At 39.0% G+C, this 26711-nt stretch overlaps 1 protein-coding gene across 8 annotated transcripts in view; it reads right to left on the reverse strand.

The window, feature by feature from the left end:
* The window catches only part of NFKB1 (nuclear factor of kappa light polypeptide gene enhancer in B-cells 1), a 122823-nt gene extending 98111 nt beyond the window's left edge, over positions 1-24712 (reverse strand). For 3 of the 8 annotated variants that reach the window (XR_001515397.1, XM_006772996.2, XM_015569991.1), the window contains exons 1-4: positions 24617-24712; positions 19442-19517; positions 14910-14950; positions 10372-10470 (exon numbers count right to left, since the gene is read on the reverse strand). Coding sequence is in view for 6 of the 8 variants with exons in the window: in XM_006772996.2 (XP_006773059.1) it covers positions 10372-10470; positions 14910-14950; positions 19442-19517; positions 24617-24655 (255 nt within the window). In the remaining 2 variants the exon portion in view is untranslated. Of the gene's footprint in view, positions 1-9394; positions 9440-10371; positions 10471-14909; positions 14951-19441; positions 19518-24616 lie in introns of those variants that run through there. The other 5 variants (XM_006772997.2, XM_015569990.1, XM_015569989.1 and 2 more) reach the window with 5 other exon arrangements.
* Positions 24713-26711: the final 1999 nt, after the last annotated feature.

Raw genomic sequence — 26711 nt, forward strand, 5'->3', positions numbered from 1 at the left:
ATTGTTCCGGTACTGGAGATACAGCAGTAAACAACAATAGAAAAAAAATTAACCCTGCCTTCATGGAGCTAACCATCATTTTATAGGCATTTTCCAAGATTTTTTAAATTAAAAACATAAACGTCCGGGATAAACATTTAATGCTATTGACGTGCCAGGGATGGTGTTAGGTGCTTTGATGTCAATTCCTTCACTTAATCCTAATGCTATTCCTGTGAGGTAGGTCTTTTTATTTTCATCTTATAAATGAGGAAAAGAAAGTTGGAAGAGATTAAGTGACTTGTTGAAGATCACCCCATCTGTAAAGGCATAATCTTGAGTAAGATCTAGCTTGCTTTCAAGTATGATATTTTGCTCACTAAACCACAGCTCATTTATCTACTATGTCACATATGTCTCCACTTTAGCAATTTATTGGGTTTACTCAGATCCTGCAAAGTCCCTGGTATTATATAACACACAAACAAAGAACCTTATATGAAGCAATTTATTACCTTTTCTTGATCTGACTATTGCTCATTGGGTTAATATCTAGGCTGTGATCTCATATCTGTTTTCCTTAGGAACTCTTGCAGTGGTATGCTAGAGTTGGCTTGACCTGCTCACAAAAGTTGAATGTTAAATTTTCAGAAATTTTGCAAGCCAGTTGACTTCATGCTGATAACTTGAAATTGGCCACGGGATCAAGGAAATAGACAAATGCTACAAATCAGGGCTTATTTTGTTTTCCTAGAGAACCAATTATTAAAGATTTACTAGCATACCACAGTATTTAAGGCCCATCATCTACTCAATGGAGAAATAGAATAGGAATTACTTTCTTAAATAAATTATTAAGAATACTGGAAAACTCTTTCAACTTGATTTTTCTACTGCTCCCTAAATATATAATAACGATATATAAGGGAACATCGTGGGTACGTGTAAATGTCTTTCCCAGTGCACCATGGGCTAAAGTGGTCATTATCTTATACTTTCAGGACCACTGGTTTTTAAGCGTAATGCTATAATATACTTGTAATGGGTTGACCAGTGTCCCCCCTTCCAAATTCATGTCCACTCAGAACCTCAGAATGTGACCTTATTTGAAAATAGGGTCTCTGCAGATATAATTAAGATGAGGTCAACTGGATTATGGTGGGACCTAAATGCAATGATTGGGATCTTTATAAGAGAGAGGAGAGTGAGATTCAGACACAGAGTGATAGAAAGACATCAGCCATGGGCAGACAGGCAGAAATTGGAGTGACGAAGCCAAGCAATGCCATGGAACATCGGCACCACCAGAAGCTAGGAACCAGCAAGGAAGGACTCTTCCCAAACCATCAGAGAAGCATGGCCTTGCTGGCAACTTGATTTTGAGCTTCTAGCCTCCAGGATTGTGAAAGCGTAAGTTTCTGTTGCTTTAAAACACCCAGTTTGTGGTAAATTGTTATGGCAGCCTTAGGAAACTAATGCAATACTCCTGCAAATTTGTATATGTATAGTGGCTAAGAGAAAACAGTTAAGGAGCCTAACAATTCTATATAGTAAAAGGGTAATATGCAAATTGACCGAGCGGCAGAATGACCAGAACACCCTTGGCCCCTCCCACTGGCTAGCCCCGCTCCCAAGCAGGTCCTCCCACGCCAGTCGGGAGTGGGGCCGGTTGGCAAACTGCCTGTGGCCCCTTGCCCCAGCCGGCCAACCCCTGATGGCATCCATCGGGCTGGCCAGCTGGACCCCACCAGTGGATGAATTCGTGTACCAGGCCTCTAGTCATTTAATAAATTCCTTTCTGGACTCCTGCTACCTATAAGATTTTCATATTTAATCATGTGTTACATCTAAAAGTCAGCTTCTGGCACAGCATCTGGATTCAATCTTCCACCTTAATAATTAACAACCCCAGAGAAAAGAAGGACATGGTATAAACAGAGTGGAAGCAGAACTGAATAGAGGGGTTGTGCTGGAAATAAAAGGGAACTGGTGAAGCTTCTGTGTAGATCCATGTTTCATAAACCAATCAGCAAAGTTGCCATACAATACTCAAAATAATGTATGCGGGTATATAAAAATAGAAGCAACTATCATTTTTAAGTACTTACTAGGTGCCATGCATTGAGCAGCTCAATTTTTACATATATCCTATGAAGTATGTAGTATTTATCTCAACTTTTCATATGCAGAAACTGAGGCTTGACCAGGTGAAATAACTCCGCTGGTAAGTCACAGAACTAGGAATCAACATCATGCCCAGTCCCGACTAACTGACGTCAGAGCTAATGCTGTACAGGGGTCCTCACACTTTTTAAACAGGGGGCCAGTTCACTGTCCCTCAGACCATTGGAGGGCCGGACTATAGTTTATAAAAAAAACTATGAACAAATTCCTATGCACACTGCAAATATCTTATTTTGAAGTAAAAAAAACAAAACGGGAACAAATACAGTATTTGTATTTGCATGTGGCCCATGGGCCGTAGTTTGAGGACCCCTGCTTTAAAACCTAAAAGTGTGGTCCACGAGCCGCCTGAACCTGACCCCACACCTAGAACCTCTAAGTGTAGGACCAGCAACTGCAGCAATATTACCTCCTTCCAGCACTTGAATTAGACACTGGTTACTTTCTCCTGTGCCCTGCATCTCACCCTTCCTTTCAAGTTTTCTGTCTCTCTGTGCTGCATTGCACATTACTTCAGACTTATTTTTCATTTTGATAATTCTTTCTTCCACTGTCTGTAATCTTGACTTTAACTTTTTCACTGGGTTAAATCCTTTCAGTGATTATGATTGCAATTTGGGGAATCTTGCTTCCCCTCCACCCGCCTCAGCATGAGGTCATAAGCAGTTCCCCATGTTGTACAGAGCCTTCATCATTATTTTTTTAAACTGTGGCATAATATTCTATTCCTGATTATACTATGGCTTACCTAGTCCTTCATCTGTTGTTGTACCTTGTCATTATAAGAAATGAATCCTTAGAAATTATCATATAACCCCGGATTGGCTAAATGACTCATTGTGATACAGCATGTATGAAGTGGGTCCCAGGCATCTCTGTGGTTAGAATATTCTTGGTGATTCTGATGAATGCCCATGACCAAGAAATGCAGGTTTAAAGGACCTCCATGAGTAGAAATGGACCCTTAACATTATGATAATTCATGGTTAAGAGTGTAGAATCTTAAGTCACACTGATTAAACTGAAATCCTGACTCCCTCTCTGAAAGGCTGAGAGATCCAGGGTAAGTTTTTTTATTCGCTAGGCTTCCATTTCCTCGTTTTTCAAATGAGGACCATAAAACCTACCTCAATGGGCTATTGTCACGATTAAATGAGATGTAAGCAAGCACAGCAAGCTATCCCTGTAATCATTCTGTTGGGTAGATAAGGACCTAAAGGTGAGAGGCATGTCTGTGAAAGTCTGCATGCACTTCGAGTCCACCCTCCTGAGACCCAGAGAGGTAAATGTAGGCTAGAGGATTCTGATCTGACATCCACCTGTCATGTCAGGAGAGGGGACTGCAGCTGCAGGGTAGTTTACAGCCTCACCTCTACACCTGCTGACAGGTTGAAAATGTTTCTCTGTGAAGGAGGAGGGATTACACATTTGGGGCTGTAGAACTTGGGTTACAGTTTTACCTTAACAAGAAGAATAATCAGTATGTGAGTTAATGAGACCCGAATTCCTGAATGTTAGGAATGAGGAGATGGTATGCAACCTTTCCTGGGACCACTGGGGTTAGAAAAAGCCATCAGAGATTTGCTTCAGCATGAACAATGGTCCTAGGAACAACCATGCATTTAAGGGAGAAAAATGGGAATGGTCAACAGAAGAAGGTCCCCAAGCCAGGACCGACAAAAATTAAACTAAAATTCAAGCAATTTGTAAATTCCAGGAGCCTATGGTTCTAATCACTTCTATGGGCTAAGTTTTTACAGCAATGATCTGTGCTAGAGGTTTCCTCCAGCAAGTAGCTTCCTCTAGTTTATAATGGAGACTATGAATGCATACAGTGAATTTAGAATTTAGAGGGCTATTTTAAAAAACATTCTACAAGGTAATATTTTGTTAGAGCAGGAACTGACACAGTGTTCAGTGAATATCTATCCTTTAGTCAATTGTTTTCTGTCCTTTGGCTTCAACCATTATTGGATAACTCCATGCTGAATCTATGGAAGAGCAGGAGAGAAAAAGTGGGAAGCCTATTCACCTTTATTGGCTGTGGATACCAAGTCTCCCCTCTTTTCTACCCTACACCTGAAGTGAGGGGAGGCTTTGTTGGGCTTTGCCTTTAGCAATCTGAAGTATTTCAACTTGCTTAAAATGGGTAAAGAATGCAAAACTATAAATATAAGATTAAAAATACCAAAATTAAAAATAAAAAGACATTTATATATACACTAGAGGCCCAGTGCACGAAACTCATACACATGTAAGGTCCCTTGTGGCTGCTGGTGGCCCACCAGGGCCTCCCTTCCCCTGGCCGCCTGCTGCCACCACCGGCTGGGGTGGGGCTGGCCAGCAGGGAGGGGACGAGGACCGTTGGCTGGCCCCACCCCCTGGTTGAACTCCCGGTCGAACCCCTGGTCGAGGGGACAATTTGCATATTAGACTTTTATTATATAGGATTAGTTTTTTAACTAGCTGCTGTCAAAAAGCTCAAGTAACATGTACTCTACGGCACTGGTTTTTAGCTGTGTTTGAATCCTTCCCTTTGAAATTCTGATAAAAGGACATACTTATCTCCCCAGAAAACTATATACACACATACATAAAATACTGCATATAAATTCAGAAATCCCAAATCCTTCTGAAACCACTCAAAGGGATCCAGATTACAAAGCCCTTCTCTTCAATATATGTAACACAGGGCTCTGTCCATAGAGAATACAGTGATTTCCCATTATTAACATATGCAAATAGTGAACAGCTTGGGAGTGTTGATGGAAATTTTAGTAAATGCTATGGACCAGGTTCTATATGCTTGCCTAATTGATTGTTGGTGATCTTCCCTGTTGTTTTCAGTAATTGAATCAGATTACTTTATTTGAAATTGGTATTATAACTAGGTCCTTAAAATGGCAAACTTCCCAAACCAGGCAAGTCTATACAAAGGAAAGGAAGGTTATGCAAGGATATGTGATATCCTTAAATGCCACAGCAGATCAGCCAGTCTTTATTTGACCTCAACAGAAACTTAGCATTTAGGATTTTTAAGTGAAAGGTACTAATAATTGATTTGAAAATAATTAATCTTGGCAGGGGGGTGGGGAAGGACAACAAAACAGCTGCTGGTGACCTAAACATTTCACCATATGCCTCCTGTTCAACCTAAAACACGCAGGAAAGAAAACATAAGTGACAATTAGCTTTCAGAAAACATTTGATTAAAAATAGTCACACTTACATCAGCTATGCTTCCAGTGGCAGTCCATGCATTTGATATTGATCACTAAAGAGAAAATAAGGATACCACGGGCAAGCTATTTGTACGTTAGAGTCAAGGCTCCTTGTGCTGATTTCTGCTTGGCACGGGGTGAGCCCCACTAGAGGATGCCACCCCAGCCGCGAATGGGTGCTCTCTGGAAAAGAAGCAGGGAGGGTTTCTGAAGCCCTGTGGGGCTGCTCCTGTTGGCACCTGTCCACCTCTGTGAAGAGGAAGGCAGTTTGTTTGATTAATAAAAATCCCATGCATAACTTTCGGGAAAAAGAGGGAAATGAGCCTTCCCTGGCACTCCTTGTTGAGTCAAAGACAGGCAGGGACAAGCTCGGCCTCAAGGAAGGTGCCTGTGCTTTTCTGCCAGCATCTGCCAGTAGGAGCTCCCAATGAAATTAGAACTGAGGAAACTTTAAAGGGACGCTTTATAGGACAGTATAATAGATTATTAAACGTTTAACAACAGGAAGCTTTTTTTTTTTTAAAAAAAGAAAAGCAAGACATAAGAGTTAGACTGCATATTTACTTTAGATTTTTTCACTATTATTATTTATTATTATTATTATTTGCTGTAAAAGTCAGAATACACTGTGTCATTGTGAATGAAAAAGGTTTATCTAGATGATAAAGGGGGATCAATAGGATCACAGTGAACACCAATCTTCAATAAAGCCCAGTTTTAATTCTTATTTGCCCTGGAAAAGGACGAAGCCAGTGAAAACATTTCAGAGAATGAAAACTCAGAATAGAAGTGTATGTCTAAAGAAGGAAAAGGTGATGAATGGGTGGGGCTTTAGCTGTAACTATGTTTTATTTTAGAAAGAGGGAGAGAGCTCAGAAGCAAATACGGTTAAAATGTTAATAGGTATTAAATTGAGATGGTGATACCTGGTGTCTGTTATTAAATGAACAGTTTTTAAGTGATCTATATGCTTGAAATCCTTTATAATTAAAACAGTTGTTAAAAGAGAATGTGACGACTCTCATAGCAAAACTCCAGAAAGCTAAGCAAGGTTCTGTGACATGAAATAAACATGCAGAGCACCAGGTGGTGCGGTAGCCTGAGTTCTAGAAATAATCTCGACATAGTAAGAGAGTGCCTAAGCCTAGCCTACACCGAGTTTTTCTGAAACAGGGTTTCAAACCTGGGACAAAATTCAGTAGAAAAAGGAAGGTCGGTGCAGCCTCCTAGAGTTAGTTTTAGAATGACTTAAACTGAGGTATATTTGGACAATCAGCAAGAGGCTAAGCCAAGCAGGTTATCTATGTACATGGTCCGTAAAGCACAGTTACGGGTCTGCACCCCCAGACCTCAGGCAGCCCCAACAGCTTTCAGGTGGCCCCGACCCTTTGCGCTGCCTGCATGTGACTGAGCACACGCTGAGCCACCTGCCTCTCAGGGCCTCTCAAGGGAGTGGTGTGATCTCACAGAGGCATGATGGGAGGAGGGAGGGAGGCTGGAGTGGAGAAAAGAGGAAGAAGCTGGACTAGTATGTAGGGAAGGAAAAGGTAGAGCCCGTAACATTTTACAGTTAAGCCTGACAAACGGACTTTATTAAATGAGTAGTGTATGTACATCTCAGAAATATTTTCCCCCAGGAAATGTAAATGCCCGCCCTTTGAAGTCCCTGTGCAATGGATCCTGGGGTGTAAGTGAGGCGCTTTCCCTTACACCTCCCTCCACAGAGGCTGGATGAGGACCAGTCCACAGATGCTCCCACTGCGCACACAGGGCTCTGCCGGGTCAGCCTTGACGGAACCCCTCTCCACTTTCACTTTCTCTTCTGTAACAATTTATGCCCAGAGCCAACAGAACTCCTATGCTAACTTTTAGATATGCAGTTCTCATAGAATATGGACTATTTAAGATATGTCTTCTTCTCTTTTCTATCGTTTTCCTTAATATCCAACTACCCTAGTTCCGAGGTTCTAGAAGAAATTATAGTCACCATGATCATCAGCTTGAAAATAAGTGTCTACCAATAACCAGGAAAAGTACATATGCAAAATAATATACGTAGGCAATCCCCTGGAACCTTTGGCCAGAGCTTTCGAGTAGAAACGCATGTACAGGGCAAGGTTAAGGCTGACTGGACATTGCATCTGGATGGGTGGTTTATAAGCAGGGTGATTTTGCCTCCCAGGGGACACCTGGCAATGTCTGGAGACACTTTTGGTTGTCACAGCGGTAGGGATGTTATTGGCATCTAGTAGGCAGAAGCCAGGGATGCTGCTGAACATCCTATAAGGCACTGGCAATCCCGTTACAACAGAGTTTTCTGGCTCAAAATGTCAACAGAGCTGAGTCTGAGAACCCCTGATCTAGCCGGGTCTGTCCACGGCTTCCCTCACAGCCTCACATAGAGTGTTTGCCTGGTTACCTACTGCAGAACACAGGTACAGTTGTAAAGGTCCTCCTGATAGGAGACATACAATGAGAGCGAGTCTTTCCTCTGCCAAATTTTTAAAGGGATTTAAAATCCCCCTGTAAACTGAAAGGTCACCCTTATCTATTCATTATGAAAAGACTATTGAAAGTGATATTGGGAGAAGAGCTCTGGGAAAAATATCTCATGGTTGTCGCTTTCTCTTCCTCCTCCCCATCCTTCTGCTCAAGAGCTTCCAAGATAAATAAAATTACTTCCTTTAACTGTTACAAAAAACAGAGTCATTTAAACTCTCAGTGGACAAGAATAGGCTAGAAGAACAATGCCAGCTTGTAACAGATCTCTACACTGTTCTTCCTTTTCTTACAACTGGATTAAATGCTTTAATGCTTAATACATATATGTGGAGTTAGTGAATAAGAAATAAATGGGTAGCAGGAATAATAAAGCCACAGCTGAAGTTTAACAATGACCAATTTACACATGTGCATTTTGACTTCCTTTAGTATCAGTTGCTTATATATCTGTATCTCCCACTAAGTATTAAACTCGTTGATACCGAAAACTATAATTTGACAAGAACCTCTAAGGACCATTGGGTTGTTTCATTTCTAATTATTTTGTAAATGTAAGGCAGTAACCACTATGTGAGAAGGCTGTATGAAGACTGAGCATAAATGGATGCATAAAGTTAATTAGATAACACATTTACAGCAAAGTTAATGAATGCCATGTGCTTGTTAGTATCAAGAATGGCTACTCAGCCACAAAAGACCAGAGCAATAGAAGTAAATCGTTCATGAAAATACCACAATTTACATTTTTGTACAGAGCCAGGCCAGAAAAAACTCCCAGTTTTTTTTCTTAATGTTAATTCTTCAGTAATTATAATCATTGTCAATGCTAATAACATGTATCTTTCAATTATCTTATCACAAGTACACACATAAACATATGTGTACACACATAAACATATATATATGTATATATATATATATATATATTGTCCTCCCACGTTCTGCCCCCTTGGTCCCTGCCCCCAGCAACCCAAATGCGCACATTCCGTGTGCAAGTTCAATAAGCAATAGTCAGCTGTAGGATAAAGAGACACAATTTTGTGAGAAAGGCAAGTTAATTCTTCTCTCGGAGCCTCAACTTCCTCATAAGCATTACACTTTTAACTTACCAGGGTTGTTACAAGGATTAGAAGAGGTAATATATGCAAAGCACTTGGCAAATCTTTGGTGCTTAATAAATTCTCTTGTTTAACTGCTGCTCCTCTTTCCTCGTCTAGATTCCCAAGGACTGTGACCATAAGACTGTCATCTCCTGCAAGCTAAACACATCATATTTACCCTGCTCTGACCCCGAAAAGAAAAACGTCTTTCATTCCACAGGAGAGCTAGGAGACTTAAAATGCAAATATGATTGATAGAATCCACACTCGATAATATGGGTGGGTTTCATTCAAAAGGTAAAGAATGACCTCACAGTATTCTGTATTTTGTTTCAGAACAGGGGTAAGAAATTAGAAAGATCTGGGCTAAAAGTGGGGAAGAGGAGAGGGAGGAAACAAGATGCAAACCTGGCAACCAAAGACAAATTTCCTTGACATCTTGATTTTCCTGAGGGCCTGTCCTGTTGTCCTTCACTTATTCACAAGAACAAACAAGCACAAAAACTGAGGCCAAAAGTAAGTCATATCCGAAGGGGGGCACATACGTTAGTGAGAACTAAGTCAGTAACCTTTTGCTGAAGCCCTGAAGTATTGAACAATACAAACTTTTATAAACAATGAAATTGCAATTGTAGGAGGGCTTATCTGCAAAACCATTATCAATCAGTCAATGAAATATGGCACCATTTATGAAAATAAAAAATCTCAAATTAACTTAAACAAAGATATTCTTCTTAAATTAACAAATAGAAAAAGAACCTGAAGGTGTGTAAAGGACTCCACCAAGCACACCACAGGCACATCATCAAGCGGAACATTCCAGGGACCTCCACGTGTGATGTACATTTGCTCAAGCAGAGACCCTGTGGTACTTCCGGGCTCTTGTTTAATCTCTAAGAGACTCGATGAAGTATATACCATCAATATTTCTGCATTTTACATATTAGGGTACTGAAGTTTAGAAATGGATAACAGTCTGGACCTGAATTCATGATCTTAAATACTATGTTATACAACCAGACACTCAGTCACCTGTTTCAGTTTTCTCTAAATCTCTAAAAAGCTGAAATCAAGCACTTGTTTTAAAGATTTCTTAATGTATCAAGAGGTATACAATTAAAAAACCCTTTAAAGTGAGGAAGAAATAGTAAAAGTTGGTTAGCTAAGTTTGAAATAATTTCTACTGAATGGAAATAATAATGAGGTTTCAAAATCTGTCATTTCTATTGCTAAGAGACACATTTCTATTAGAAAATTATAATAATCATGTGAATATTTCAGCTTAAGGGTAAAAGCAAATTATATTCATGTAAAGCAGTTCATCACTTGCACTGCTAGGAAATCCAATCTTCCAAAGTCCACATAGGAAGGCATCATGAACTTACTTTGACCTGAGGGTAGGACTTCTTGTTCTTTTCACTAGATGCACCAGGGAGTCCGCCATGGGACGGGCCTTCACAGACATAACGGAAACGAAATCCTCTCTGCAAAGGTGAGCATAGAGCCAACACGTTTGAGAAATGCTTATTAAAAAGCACTAGGACAAAATTATATACAAATTTTTAATTCTTTTGTGTATTAGATTTGAGAGAAAAAAACAAGAAATGTGTGAGAGAGGATTATGTAAATGAAAACCACTGTTCCCATAATCTTACTATGAACACTGAGGTTAATTGGTATTTGTGTGCTGGTGGCTTAAAAGTGAGGTCCCTAACCCCGCAGAAACTCTCCTGCTCTGCACAGGTGAGGAGTGAGCTGCGGAAGCGTTAGACTGGACGTGCTACAGCTTGTTTCAACCAGAGCTGCTCCATCTCAAATTGCTGCCGCCAAGCTCTGAACTTGGCCATATTGCACTCCAAGTTACGCTTCTTTGACGCTTACTTAGAGGAATTCCTTTATCTTCTCTGGTTACAGTTGGCTCAGCAGGGAACACAGAAATGCCTTGTTAAATACAGCACGTCAGTGCTGTAGACACATCCTATGCTCGGCCCGACATTTGGCCAGTTTCTCTCAATAATTCAGAAGATAAGTTCTTTTGATTTTATGATTATTGATATTATCAAGCTCCAACTCTTGATATGAACTGACCTTAATGAGTCCAAAACCAGACCCTTTAAATATTATTATTAGCCAAAGAACTTGAAAACTATTGTAAATCAATGTAGAGTTAGCTAAAGTCTTCACTATATGGACTACTGTGGGCTGAAAAACCCTAAGTCCTGTATGTTTATAATCTATACAAATGAGATTAGACTAGACTACCTTTAAGGTCTATCCCAGATCTAACATTTTATGATTTACAAAACTAACAACTATAATTTGTATACAAAGATAAAAACAAGGGCAATTAGGAGAATGGCTATCATCATCTTAATATTAAGGAAACTTTCAATGTATTTCCTGAAAGATGCAACTTTATAAGGATGTAACTCAATTTGTGGTAGCAATAGTTGTTATAATTATACAGTCACTAACTGGATAATTTTTCATTTTTCAAATTCATCCTTTGGTGAAAAGGGTTTGTTAATACACTTTAAGTAACAATCTCACTGGTCATTTATTTATTTATTTTTTTAAATATATTTTATTGATTTTATACAGAGAGGAAGGGAGAGGGATAGAGAGTTAGAAACATCAATGAGAGAGAAACATCGATCAGCTGCCTCCTGCACACCTCCTACTGGGGATGTGCCCGCAACCAAGGTACATGCCCTCGGCCGGAATCGAACCTGGGACCCTTCAGTCCGCAGGCCGACGCTCTATCCACTGAGCCAAACCGGTTAGGGCACGGGAATTTATTTTTATTGTGGGACTGACTTCATCTAAACAGTGTTAGATCACTAGGTCACGAGGAGCTCCGCACACCCACTGCTCCCTGGTGGGGCTTCTACCCTGCAGTCATAGCAACTCTGATGTTTTTAAATATATTTTTATTGATTTCAGAGAGGAAGGGAGAGATAGAAACATCAATGATGAGAGAGAATCGTTGATCAGCTGCCTCATTAGGGTCCCCCGCTGGGGATTGAGCCCACAACCCGGGCATGTGCCCCAACTGGGAATCCAACCATGACTTCTGGTTCATTGGTTGACGCTCATCTGGTTCATCGGTTGACCACTGAGCCACACCGGCTGGGCAAACACAAAGGTTTTAACAGCTTTGAGCTCATCGATCAATGTAAAATTCTCACCCTCCTTAGGCTGCACTACATTTCATTATTTCTTGTGCAGGGTCCTGGGAAAGTCTCTGAGTGGTCCAGAAGTCCCGAATGAATTTAAATCTCTGGCATCTGGAACCCTCTGTCCCTATACTCTCTGAGATCTTCCTGATTTGCAAAGAGGATCAGCATTAAAGCATGTTTCAGGAGATAAATAGGGCCTGAAGTAAGTTCTCTAGTGAAGGAAAGCTTCTCAAGTCACAGGTCTGGAGGTGTGATCAACTCGTCAAAGTGGGACCTAAATACTAGAGAAGACTTTTGAGGTGAGGTTAGTCATTTAGGGGCAGCTCTTCTATTTTGCCTCTCAAAAAATTAAAACTAAAAAATACAAATTCAGCCCTATACCTTTTGTACACAAAAGTTGTTGCTTATTCTTAATAATTAAATGGGCTTTCTAAAAGCATGAAAAAGCATCAGAATATGCAATAGTTAGCCTCCAGAATAAAGGCAGAAATTCACTTGACTGCTACACAATCTAAATACAACTTCAGTTTTTAAACAGTATTAGATAATTACCAATGAGTAATACGCAACAGAACTGGATATTTTAAAGATTAGTAGTCTATGCTGTGACTCATCTCTGTCAGAACTGGGGAGAATTGTGGCAAAAAGACCTCAAAGGAAAAAAGAACATTTTTCTAACTTTTATTTTTTTAAATGCAATAAAGCAATTCATTATCTTGAATCATGAAATTCCTTTAGGACAGTTGGGAAAATATAGCATGTGTACTTTTATGTTTTATTGGGAGTGGTATTAAATAGAATATGAGTAAAGAAACGTGTCTTAATAGCTTGCTTAAGTTAAAAAATAGATATTTCTCATGGTTGCATAAGAGTATCTAAAGTTCTAAAGGAATTTTAACCTGAGGGTAGAAATTTCTTACTTTTTTTAAAGGGAGATAGGGTGTCTTCAATGCATAGTCTAGATGTATTTCTGATTCTATGTTTCTGAGATTAAAGGTTTTCGAATCCACAGCCATTCATCTCAGTATCTCCATTTGCTTAAAATGAGTCATCAACCTCAAAGGCAAACCTACGTCTACCCAGTCAGAAAGTCTGACTTGAATACAACTTTCTTACTTTCACTGGAGTCAGACATCAAAATAACATCAGTTTGGTAAATAAACACATTGTTTTACTCAGGTGAGCTTTTACATCTCCACATAGAGTGAATTATGTTTTGAATTTTGGAAATACATCATTTCCTTAAGGTAAACTATAAATGCCAATTTTTCCTTATAACTGTTAGAGCCTTATTAAGAAATGCATTTAAAATTCTCATTGTAGTGCTACGCTTATGAAAACGGATATTTGAAAACATGCCTTGGTATGCAGACAAAATAATTTTTAGTTGATTTCTCATTGTCACAAATTACCCAGATCTTCCAACTAGAAAATTTTCCAGGAGGCCAGACACCTGCACAAAATTTCAGGGATAAAGTTCCCCTAGGAGGGTCTTTGAGGGAAGTGGTGACCTGCTGTGAGAAGTCACCACTATGGAATTGGACATAAGTAAAGTAATGTTGGCAGACTGTGGAGTCCGGTTGAGTCACCTATAAGCTACTAGAGCAATGCCCCAAAATCTCATATGGCATTCCAGTCCCCATATCAAAAACTTTTATCTAAGTTCAACCTTATAACAATAGTCTATTGGTGATAGTTAAGATATTTATGCCCTTTAAATGTTGACCAAAATCCAAATACATATACAACACCACCATTATAGTAGCCACAATAAATGCACTAAGTTCTCGACCTAGTTAGCATTTGTTAAATGTGAAAGTGCCACACTCACTCACCTGAGCTACTAAAAACATTTAGGAAAAGTACTGGGTAATATAAGTGCAGGACAGCAGATATACAAACCCACTGTCTCACATAAGTTTGGTAAGCACATCCATTCAGAGATTTACTGACTATCCTCAATCTGTAGAGGACTATATCATCACTTCTATCTCCTAATAACTAAAATCTACAGGCAGATATTAAAGGATCTCTTTCTTCCTCTTTCATAGCACCGGTTCCACCCAATTTCCAGTAACTATTATCGACAGGTTTGAAGCAGAGTGAGGAGGCCACTTCTATTCCCAGAGATCCCCTACAGAATCCAGTGGAAAGAGGAAGAACCTGAGAAAATAAAATGCTCCTTCTCTTGACTCCAAAGAGGCTGAGTCTAAAGTTAACACCAGAAGGAAGAGAACTCAAGTGTCCATTCTAATACTATTTATCTCCCACTGGTGGTTTTAATATCTTAGGGTACATGTTCTAAATACAGAGCAGAAAAGGCTGGAGCTACTAGCGGTAGGAGGAAGGCTAAGCAGTACTGCATGTGATGGACACGACTGATGGATGTAATTCCATGTATGTGAGCTGCATGCATGTATTATTTCTGTATGAATGGAGAGAGCCTATCTTTCCTAGGTGTGACTGGTAAGCAAAGTTGGTGGAGATAGCAAGATACCAAGGATCTATAATTAACTGAAGTTTTACAGAACTACATATTGAGACTCAAGATGGTCTGCAGAATGACTAAGAGAAATGTAAAATGGACGAATGAAGTTGTTACATAATTTGGCAAGTTGTTGATCTTCCAGATCAGCTACTTCCTTCACAAAATTCAGTTACTATTTTTTGGTGCTTGAGATATTAATATTAAACTTATGGATCTAACATTAAAGAGAAAGTTCCCACTCCTTTAATCTTCTTACCTGTTTAGGTTGCTCTAATATTTGAAGGTATGGGCCATCTGCTAAAAACAAAAACAACAGACAAAAACCAAAAGAATGTGAGGCTTCTCAAATCTGATATAAAAATATTAAGCAAGTAAAAAACTGAAATTATGTTTTAGAATAAAATTTTCAGTGACAATTTTTAGCTAAGATTTCACAAGGATATAATTTACCTTCCTCATTTGAATATTAAATTTATTATTATTTTAACAGTTTTATACATTTAGAGAACCACAATAAAAAAACATTTCTTGAATGGTGACGGTACATTGTACAACCTAACAAAAGGCCTGGTGTTTGGTAAAGATTAATATGTGAATAGCCTTCATAGTCTTGTGTATTAACAAAGCATTTTAAAAATGACATGAATACCAATTAAAAGCAGCAATGACTTCCTGGACTCTATGAATTTTTTTTTTTTTTTGCCTTCACAGCATTAGATACTGACTTCTTTCCCTCAGAGGGAATGTGCTTCATGTGACATTACCAGACTGAAATGACACCTACATGTGTGAAATATACGGATAATGGTCTAATCCTGCCTGCTTTTCCTCACATTACCTTCCTGGTTCCTTTCCCTTACTCGAATCCCTTAAGAACTAGCCTTCATTTCCTAACTAGCTAGCTTGTTCCCGCTCTTTCTCAAATTTAATTTGATCTACCAAATATGATGGACTTTTCTAATTAATTTATACCTTTTGATGTTTGAATACAATTTCTGCATACTATGCTCTGATATAAACTTTGTTCTAAAAAAGCATAAGCATTTTGTAAAATCCTGAAAATAATTTAATTAATGGTAGGTGCATACCAATTAATTATTATAAAAACATAAAGAAAAACTAGAAGCTTAATCCATATTCTGATTATATCTGACTTTGGAAATTCAAAGCAATATCAGAATCTCTGACAGTATAAATATAAATATGTTCAATATGAGAAAGTCCCTAAGCTCCCCAGGGTGTCTTATGTCAACAATATAATAACCCATAGCTCTTCAATAAATAAAGGCATATGCTGTTTCTCATCTGTTTGAATGTTAATGCAAAAGTTCAGTACTACAAAAATATATATATATATATACTAGGAGAATGCTTGTGTCCATTTCAATCTCCACTGTCTCTTAGCCAGAAATTCAAGTCCTATTACTTTAGATAAATACATTTAAGAAGAATGAAAAACCTTCAGGTTGAACTAAAAAATAAACAACTAAATTAAGAGAGAAATTATTTTTATCCTTTTAGTTTTATGATGAATCAAAATAAGGCTAGAGATCTAGAGGTAATAAAGGTATAATTATTTCCTATTACTATTCAAGAAATTTGCAAGAAAGCCAGTTGAAAAATGACTCAATTTGAAGCAAAACATCCACACAAAAGAAAATATGAGAAATGACTGGCTGATATAGTATAGTTTATGTAAATTATTTCTTTTATCTGTATAAAATTCATCCCTGCACATTTTCAATTACTTTTAGAAAAGGAGTTGCAATTTTAAGATTCTAAAACATGGCTAGAATTTAATTTTTGATAAGAAAAATAAAACCAATTAGAAATAGAAATATTTCCACACTACTAACATATAACTTGTATGCCAGTGTAACAGATATAGTCATAGAATCATTCCCGCTAGGATGCTAAATGAACATATCAGGAAGAGAGGCCTCTAACAGAGCAGCATTTGGAAGCCACAGAAAATATAGGGGAGTTGGAGCATATTTACGCTAAACTTCAAGTCTCTCACTTATTATTATTTATTTTTCAATTACATTTTATTTTTCAATTATTATTTATATTCTTTTATGTTAGTTTCTCACTATTAATTCTTCTAAAAGCTCTTGAAGCTTTCCTATTATTTTTGCTAAATAATTATATTTCCTTTAAAAATGTGAAATTTCAAGGTTTGGGAATTTTGTTAGTGAAATGAGGCAATTTTTCTTTCAGGGAACACACTCAAAACTTAAATCAACTAGAAAATTACACTTGATACCCATATATTTGTTTTAATGCTAAATTTTTTTGGTCACATGTCTATCCCATGATGTGAAAACCCACTTTTATAGAGAAATGTAAAAAAACAGCATAATGTTATAGATTTTCAATATATGTGCATTTTTTATTAACTTCAGAGAGGAAGGGAGAAGGAGAGAGACAGACAAACATCAATGATGAGAGAGAATCATTGATCGGCTGCCTCCTGCACGCCCCTATTAGGGATCGAGCCCAAAGGAAAGGTATACTAGTATGTTTTCTAAGGGCAGAACCAAGTCCTGATGTTTTCAATAAAAGATTAATACTAAGAAAAATACTTTGGGCATGTGCCCTTGACTGGAATCGAAGCCGGGACCCTTCAGTCTGCAGGCCAACGCTCCACCCACTGAGCAAACCAGCAAAGGCAATGTTATAGATTTAATAGCTGTACTATATCTCATAGCTTTCAACAAGTAATAGAACTACTTATGATTTTAGATTTCAAGAAACATATAAGATAAAATAGTCCATGTGAAAATTACAACATTGGTATCTATGATCTTTCTGCCCTTTAAAACGTGAATAAAATAGCATACATCTTGGATTATAAAAACTTGACTATGCTACTGCAGCAGAGAGGAAATATAACAATAAAAATGATGAGGTAATAACTGGGAAATAAATCTTTTTGGTATAATTTTAAAAGCTTTTCTAATATTATGGCAAAATAATTTCTACAATGTGAAGCTCTGACTACAAAATATATTCTCTGGGTAATCTTATTTCTACTTCCATAAACTTGATGAAATAAAGACATTATGAAAGCACTGGCCTCAGGATTCTGTTTGGCATCTGTAGGCATTAAATGGAAAGGTATATGTTTCCTCAGGGCAGAACCAAGTCCTGATGTTTTCAGTAAAGCATTAATACTAAGAAAAACGCTCTGATCCCCAGAATTGAAAGTTGACAGGAAACACAGAAGCTACCAAGATATTTACTTGTTCTTCACAGGAAGCTGACTTAAAAGTTAAAATTGGACAGCAGCTCATGAGATCTTAGACTCAGGAGCCTATAAAATGTGTTTTGTGGGGTACAGAGAAAAAGACCTCAGCAATACAACTTCTGATGGTGAAGGTGAAGGAAAAGCAGATTTATTAATATCCTCCCATGAAGTTCCAGAAATAATAGAGACTAAAATGTAGAAAAACATTCTGATCTAAAAAATAAGTACCAGAATAACAATAATAGTTATTGCTTACATGAGAATGATACAAATTGGACAAATTCTTCCGATGAGGCTAAGCAAGTCCATGGTAAACCAAAGAGCGGAGGTCCACTCTGGTGATTATAAAACTCCGTTTTATACACAACTCCCATCATTGACTCACACTGTGCTTGTGAATGTCTGTTCAGTACCACTGGTGGTGGTACTAGAAAGAACCATCACACCGAGCTTACATATAAATCAATAAATCAACACAATTTGTGTGTGGAGATGATTAACAAAGTCACATTAGAAGGAAGGATGATTATCATGTGTTTTATCCAACTGGGCAGAAAGTAAAGCTAAAAGTTTTTTTTAAAAGATGATGTTTTTTCTACTGAGCTGATTTTTGTACACTTGTACCCCTGTTGCCTAGCATACACAATAGGTACTCAAATGAATGTTTCTGTAATAGATTTGAGGAGTTGAAACTGCCAGAGTCTGGGACAAAACAAAGAGGAGTTAAAAATAACTCAGATGGTAAGATTGGCTCAAAGGGAAAATCCTTACATTGAGTGAAGAAATTCCTTCTGAGCTGTCTTAGCAGATATTAGCAACAATTGTAAGTCATACAATGAGCAATGGGGGTGAAAGATTTTTGTGCAAATATATTTCAAGAAAGTATATTAAAAGATTGTGTGTTTTTTAAATCCTCAAACGAGGATATTTTTCCATTGATTTTTATTTTATTATTTTTTAAAAATATATTTTATTGATTTTTTACAGAGAGGAACGGAGAGGGATAGAGAGTTAGAAACATCGATGAGAGAGAAACATCGGTCAGCTGCCTCCTGCACACCCTGCATTGGGGATGTGCCCGCAACCAAGGTACATGTCCTTGACCGGAATTGAACCCGGGACCCTTCAGTCCGTAGGCCGACGCTCTATCCACTGAGCCAAACCAGTCAGGGCTTTTCCATTGATTTTTAGAGAGGGCAGAAGAGAGAGGGAAAAACAGAGAGAAATATCGATGTGAGAGAAACACACTGATTGGTTGCCTCCTGCACGGGCCCTGATGAGGGCCTGGGCCAGGGAGAAGCCTACAACCAAGGTACGTGCCCTTGACCAGAATTGAACCTGGAATCTTTGGTCCGCAGGCCAACGCTCTAACCACTTAGCAAAACTGGATAGGGCTAAAAGATAGATTTTTAGAACATAAATCACCATTTTCTTTACAGGTACATCACTGAATTTCTAAAAGAGATCATTAGCAAATCCTGAATTTAAAAAAGTAAAAGCCAAGTAAGAAGGGCACTGGGAGTGAGGAGTTTCCTTACCTGTTGGCATTGGCATCTCTGGTTGAAATATTTCTGAGTTAAATAGTGTATGATTCAAAGGCTCCAAATGAAACATCTGTAACAAAGAAAATTTAAATTTTCAATCATTATTTTCCCAATCTTGTATTAAACATCTGAAGTTAATAGACCTACAACTTAATTACAAGAACAAAAACTAAAGCCAAATATAAAAATCTGAAAATATTTCAAATCAGACTTTTAAAAATACCTTCCTGAGACCTTGCTAATTTCTCATGTGCATGAAACTTTACATGGGGTTGGACTGTGTTTACACGACAAAGGATTTTGAAAAGAGTAACCTGGCTCTGAAAGAGCAAAGAGGGAACTTGCTTAACTTGTATATCATTGGGGCCCAGCCTATGTTTGTCACACAGTGGATACTTAATAGATCAGCGGTTCTCAACCTGTGGGTCGCGACCCCTTTGGCGGTCGAACGACCCTTTCACAGGGGTCGCCTAAGATCTTCCTGCATATCAGATATTTACATTATGATTCACAACAGCAGCAACATTACAGTTATGAAGTAGCAATGAAAATAATTTTATGGTTGGGTCACAACATGAGGAACTGTATTTAAAGGGCCAGAAGGTTGAGAACCGCTGTAAAAGATATTTGTTGAATGAATGACTTGAAGCTCATACTCTCTTAGAAATAGAATATAATCCTAGAAATCTGTATTTCTTTTATGATGGTAAACAAGCTCCTACTCTAGACATTCAACTTCAAGCCCTGAAAGAATCAGCAGCAGCCCTGGATCATACAAAAAAAAATGGGACAATACTACTTACATTCTAAGGAGCAGAGGACTGAACACTGAGTTCCCTCACCTTTTTTTTTTTTTTTTAACTTTCATTTACCTAGCTCAACGCAAAAACACCTGGAATTTAGTGGGCGTGGTCAGCTGAATGATGGTTCCGCAAAGACCTCCACATCCTAATCCCCAGAACCCGTGAGTACTACCTCATATAGCAAAAGGGATTCTGCAGGTGTTACTAAAGTAAGCATGCCGAGATGGGGAGGTTCCCCTGGATTATCCAGATGGGCCTGACGAAGGGATGCAGGATATCAGAGAGAAGAACTGGAGATGTGACAATGGAAACAAGAGGTTGGCGTGATGGAAGGGGTCACACGCCAAGGAGTGCAGGCGGCCTCTCGAAGCCCACACAGGCCAGGAAATGAAAGCTTCCGGGAGCAGAGCAGCCCTGCCATCACCTTGATTTCAGACTTCTGACCTCCAGGTGATAAGAGAATAACTCAGTGTTATTGGAAGCTACTAAACCTGAGGTAATTTGCTACAGCACCAAGAGAAAACCGTGAAACACAGTTTGATGGAATTATACTCTATCTTAATAAGTTACTAATAATTACTTATCCCAAGAAAAATTTTTTCTTTCCACTTAGTTTATTCAAGACTTTAAATTCATATTTCTAGTTTGATACTATTTCAACCCAAGTCACTCATCTGTTCGAAATGTCTGTGGACAACATAGAAACCAACCATATTTCACTTTTTATGATATGCTAGTTGGTAAGTGTGCTCGAGCTGGTATTTGAAACAACAACAACAAAAACCACACCAGAATTACAATTTACTCCTTTTTTTTATTACTAGGTTCTTGAACCTAGATGTTAAATAAAGAGTCACAAATAGTGTTTAAATAAAGGACACTTCATATTCAGTTGTGCGGTATGCAAATTTCCAATTGAAGAATAATAAATGCGCTTCACTTCACTGCTTAAGAGTCAAGTTCATCTATCTTTTCATCATTTGCTGGAAAGGAAATACAAGAATAAAAAAACATGCTATTGTAAAAGCAGGCCCCAACTTGCAGAGTATCAGCAGAAAAGATGACCAAGCAGAAAAAAATCTGTCCGATGGTCCTGCAGGCGGCTAGGTAACGAGGTGCAGGGCAAACACACCCATCCGAGGGGAGAGACGCACTCCAGCTCCAAGAAGGGAGCAGCTGTGATGGGCGGCAGCTTGCTGTGTGGATTAGGTCAGAGGTGGAGTGCAAATTCCAGGATTCGCTACAGCATGGAGGCTATCTCACTGAGGACAAGGAAACTTCAGGAAATCTACGCCAGCAAGTTTGAGACAAGGGGAAAAAACCCAAATTTCAAGGCACTTTCCCCTCAAAATTTGAAATATCAGAACACGCCCCACCCCTGTTGCTGATGATCACAAAAATGCCCACATAAGACAAACTTTCGAAATGAATGTTTTCAGCAGATTTTACTCTTGCGTGGCATAAAGGACTATCTCTTGTTGATAAGATTTCCTGCATGTAAACAGGATGGTCTAAAACCAAGAAGAAACAACTCTAATGCTGGTTAAACTCTGCCTTTACTTGTTAGAGACAGCATATTAAAAACGAAAGGTAAAAGACTGGTTTTTGATAATATGAGTAGCCAAATGTCTTTCATGCTGTAAACTAGGAAAGTGTACCTGGATTTATCCTCTGTCACCGTTTTTACAATAAAGTTCAAAAGGGGCATCTTATGGGGAAAAGCACTGCATACTTGTTCTTTCTAAATCAATCAGAACATTACCAAGAGAAATGAATGCTAAATAGGTCTATTTTATTTTAAAAGCAAAAACTAGCCCAGCTGGAGTGGCTCAGTGGTTGAGCGTAGACATATGAACCAGGAGATCACAGTTCCCTTCTGGTCAGGACACATGCCGGGGTTGCGGGCTCAGTCCCCTGTGGGGGGCATGCAGGAGGCAGCTGATCAATGATTCTCTCTCATCGTTGATGTTTCTATCTCTCCTTCTTCTTTCCTCTCTGAAATCAAAACCCATATGTTTTTAAAAAACAATCCTAGACCCCTTGAAAGTATTTCACTTTTGGTTTTATTTTTCTGACTGATTGTTTGTGTGTGTAAATTTGGGAAATCCACTTTTCAGGTGGTTGCCACTAAATATTAAGTGTGAAATGGTTACGAATCTTGGCCCAGGGTCTCCGGTGGCCCATGTTCCCTCTCGGTGTCTAGCCTAGCTAACTACATTTAAAAAGCAATCCTAGACCCCTTGAAGGTATTTCACTTTTGGTTTTATTTTTCCGACTGATTGTTTGTGTGTGTAAATTTGGGAAATCCACTTTTCAGGTGGTTGCCACTAAATATTAAGTGTGAAATGATTACGAATCTTGGCCCAGGGTGTCCGGTGGCCCATGTTCCCTCTCGGTGTCTAGCCTAGTTAACTACATCTTCCAAGCGAATCTCAGCTTACCTAGACTTCATTTGGAAAGTGCACGAGGCAGCACAGTGACCCCTCTCAACACTTCAGTCCCACTCTGCGCAGACGATTACAATATTTATCACCATAGGAAGCTATTTATGTCACTGTCTCTCCTGTTGGAATCGCAGCTGCTGAAGTTAGGGTCCATGCATCACTTATTTTTGTACCACCTCCTTAGCTTATGTTCTGCTACATAGGAATGCCTGAATAAATAACTTGATGAATGAATAAACCTCTGTAGTTTATGTAATTCTTAAAATCGTTACATTAAAACTTCAATGTTGCCATTGTAATTACCCTAGAGTCCGAAATTGCTTTCAAACGGTTCATTTAACGTCTATAAAATGTAGATATAAATATTTAAAAGATATACATAAATAAAATTATTAATAATCAACAAAGATTTGATAGACTATTCAACACTTCTATAGGCTTCAAATTTTTCAAGTAAAAAACTAGGAGAAAGAGAAAAAAAGGACACTGGCATCTCTTCATAATTGCTGATATAATGAAGTTTTATGCTCCCAAAGCGCAGTCACTGCCATTAAGTCGTTCAACACCCTTGTTAGTGTAGGGTTAGCATTCCTATTTTGCAAAGGAGAAAAGTAAGGATCAGAGGGTGCTAAATGATTCCTCAAGGTTTTTTGGGTTTTTTTTACTTTTCTTTGTTAATCCTAACCTAAGGACATTTTCCCCATTGCTTTTCAGAGAGAATGGAAGGGAGGGAGTGAGGGAGGAGAGAGAGAGGGAGAGAAACATCAATGAGAGAGAGACACATTGACTGGTTGCCTTCCACAAGGGCCCTGACCAGGGGTGGGGAGCAAACCCACACCAAGGTATGTACCCTTGACTGGGAATCAAACCCATGACCCTTCGGTGCACTGGCCAACGCTCTTAACCATTGAGCAACACCAGCCAGGGCGTATTTATCAAGTTTTAAGGGCTCATTAGTAGCAGCCAACACTTCCACAAAGACCTTCAACTTCTAAGTCCAAGAGATCTTTTGACTATACCAGCCTGGCTTCTCATTTGATGAGTTTTGAATAAATACTGTGTGTTCTCCTTGTACCTGTGACTTTACTTGGAAGTAGCATCTTTGCAGATTGTAATCAAGTTGAGATCTAGTCATACTAAAGGGTGGGCCCTAAATCCAATGGCTGGTGCCTTTATAAGAGAAAAGGAAGGGCCCTAGACAGTTTGGCTCAGTGGATAGAGCATCATCCTGAAGACTGAAGGGTCCTGGGTTTGATTCTGACCAAGGGCATATGCCCAGGTTGCAGGCTTGATCCCCAGAGGAGGGTGTGCAGGAAGCAACCGATCAATGATTCTCTCTCATCATTGATGCTTCTCTCTCTCCCTCTCCCTCTCTGAAATCAATAAAAATATATTTTAAAATAAAAAGAGAGAAAAGGAAGGGAAATTCGGATACAGAGAAATGAGAGATACACGGGGAAGGCAGCCATGTGCTGGAGTGATACAGTTACAAGTTAAGGAATGTCAGGATTGCTGGCATCTCCTTCATAACTTCTGGAAGTAACCAACCCTGTCATCATCCTGACTTTAGGCTTGTAGCTTCCCAGAAATGTCAGAGAATACATTTCTGTTGTTTAAGCCACCCGGTTTGCGGTCATTTGTTACCGCAGCCCCAGGACACTAATGCAGTAGTTATTATTTGCCCTGTAGCATACATAGTTTTTATGCAGCAGTTGTGTGTGATAACAGGGTTTAAGTTACTCATTTAAATACATATCCTCTCTGACCTTCCATGGAGGGAGAGGGAAACTGCAAAAACAATTTAAAGGTGAGTTTTACCAATTTTAGAGTTTGCCTAATTGTTACTATTGTTACTTCTGTATATTTTTAAATATGAATATATTTATAAAAAATGAGCAGTGAGATGATATTATAATACCTACTTGTTCATGCCCTCCCAAATATGGATCCTCTTCTGCCATTCTGGAGCTGTATAGCAAAGCAAAACAAAAGCAAACCGTAAGCCTGAAATGAACCTTAACAATTCCACCATGCAGAAGTAAACTATATTATGACAGGAAGACCAAATATAATCCTTTTTCAAAGACTTGAGGAGGAGGACACGATGTAGTTCTTTGGGACCTAAATCTAACAGCAGAAAAATCGCATCATCCAGGAATCAGCATTTATGTATACTCCAAAACCCTTTGCCAAGCTCAGAACAGTGTTCTGGAGTTTGGTATAACTAATCTTCATCTTCCATATAAAAATCCTATTTGGATTTCTTTTTGCCACCATGTACACATCAACGATTTAGTCTTAGCTCTTCGCGTAGGTTATTTGCTAACCCTGCATGAACTGTGTGATGGTGTTAGGACTGCCTCCATGCCTTCTGTATTAGTGTATGCTGCTCCAGTGGAGAAGCTAAGGGGCAGTCATCCTGCTGACAAAAGGGCATGGTCAGTGCATCAAGGCACCAGGGGAGGCTGCTACAGTGTGCTGTGCTGTGCTGTCCGCCAGTGCGTCCCACTGCGGCAGGCATTTCCTGCCATTGTCAAAACGGTGCAGTAGTCCCCTTATCCACGGTTCACTTTCCGCAGTTCCAGTTACCCGCCGTTAAAAATGTTAAATGGAAAATTCCCCAAATAAACAATTCACAAGCTTTAAAATGTGTGCCTTTCTGAGTAGCACAATGAAACCCCCTGCCATCCCACTCCGTCCCACCTGGGATGTGAATCATTCCCCAGTCCAGTGTCTACACGCTGTACACCCCACCCACCTGCTAGTCACCTCGTAGTCATTTTGGTGGTCAGATCGACTGTCACAGCATCGCAGCGCTTGCGTTCAAGTGACTCTTATCTCACTTAATAATGGCCCAAAGTACAAGTAGTGATACTGGCAATTCGGATATGCCAAAAAGAAGCCATAAAGTACTTCCTTTAAGTTAAAAGGCGAGGTCAACCCAATAGGATATTTTGAGAGATAGAGACCACACTCACATAACTGTTGTTACAATTTATTGTCTTACTTTTTCTATGATGTTATTAGTTATTGTTGTTAATTTCTTACTGGGCAATATTTATTCATTAAACTTTACCATATGTATGTATGCATAGGAAATATGTAATATTGAGGTTTTGGCACTATCTTTGGTTTCAGGCACTTACTAGGGGTCTTGGAACAAATCCCCTCCCCACCCCCACCCCCCGGATGAGAGGGGACTACTGTATAAGAACACTGTAATATTAAAACTTCAAAAGGAAGACATAAAAATACAAGCCCTTTTAATCAATGCTATATTCTCCAACTCAATCAACTGCAGCCAGATATTGATACATTGCAAGCCTAGCCATCTTCTATTATCCAGAGGCCCTGAGAAAACCAAAGAACCATATTGCCAGATACAAACAGTACCTAACGTCATATATCACACTGGATTTATTTCCTTAAGAAATTGCCTTGTATAGGTTAATTTTATTTAAATTTACTAAGCTCAAATTTTAGATGTAGTACATGAAAAATTAAAAGGTAAAAATATCACAGGCTGAAAGCAAATATTAATTCCTGGGGCAAAGTTTCCCCTACCCCACAAATGAAGTGTATAACGCACTCAAGGGTACTTGGGACTGGGCTGGAAATGGTAGCTGCCTGCCAAAATCTGTTCTCTCCTTTTCCACGGCGGCGCAGAGCTGCAGCTGGAAGTGTGACTGCTCAGCTGGAGCGGGCCCCACACTTGCTGGGAGTCAGGGATGGCCGTCTGATGGCATCTCACCAGGGGACTGTCAGAACTACTGTGTGTCACTCTCAGGTCTGGGCTTAACATCCTTCCTCCATGTTTTTGTTTTTTCTCTTTCCCGTTGGCTAAAACCTAGACGCGGAGAAGACTGAGCTTCTACCACACAGGGGATGATGAATGGCAGGCGGCTAATACCGCGGGTGATGGGAGAAGGAAGCTTCTTTGTTCTTGAACCTAGTGTACTGATGGATCTACTTGTTAAAACAGTTTAGCCCTCACCCTCATGAATACATCGCTCAATA

Source organism: Myotis davidii, unplaced genomic scaffold (genome assembly GCF_000327345.1).
Source record: "Myotis davidii unplaced genomic scaffold, ASM32734v1 scaffold226, whole genome shotgun sequence".
NCBI lineage: Eukaryota > Metazoa > Chordata > Mammalia > Chiroptera > Vespertilionidae > Myotis > Myotis davidii.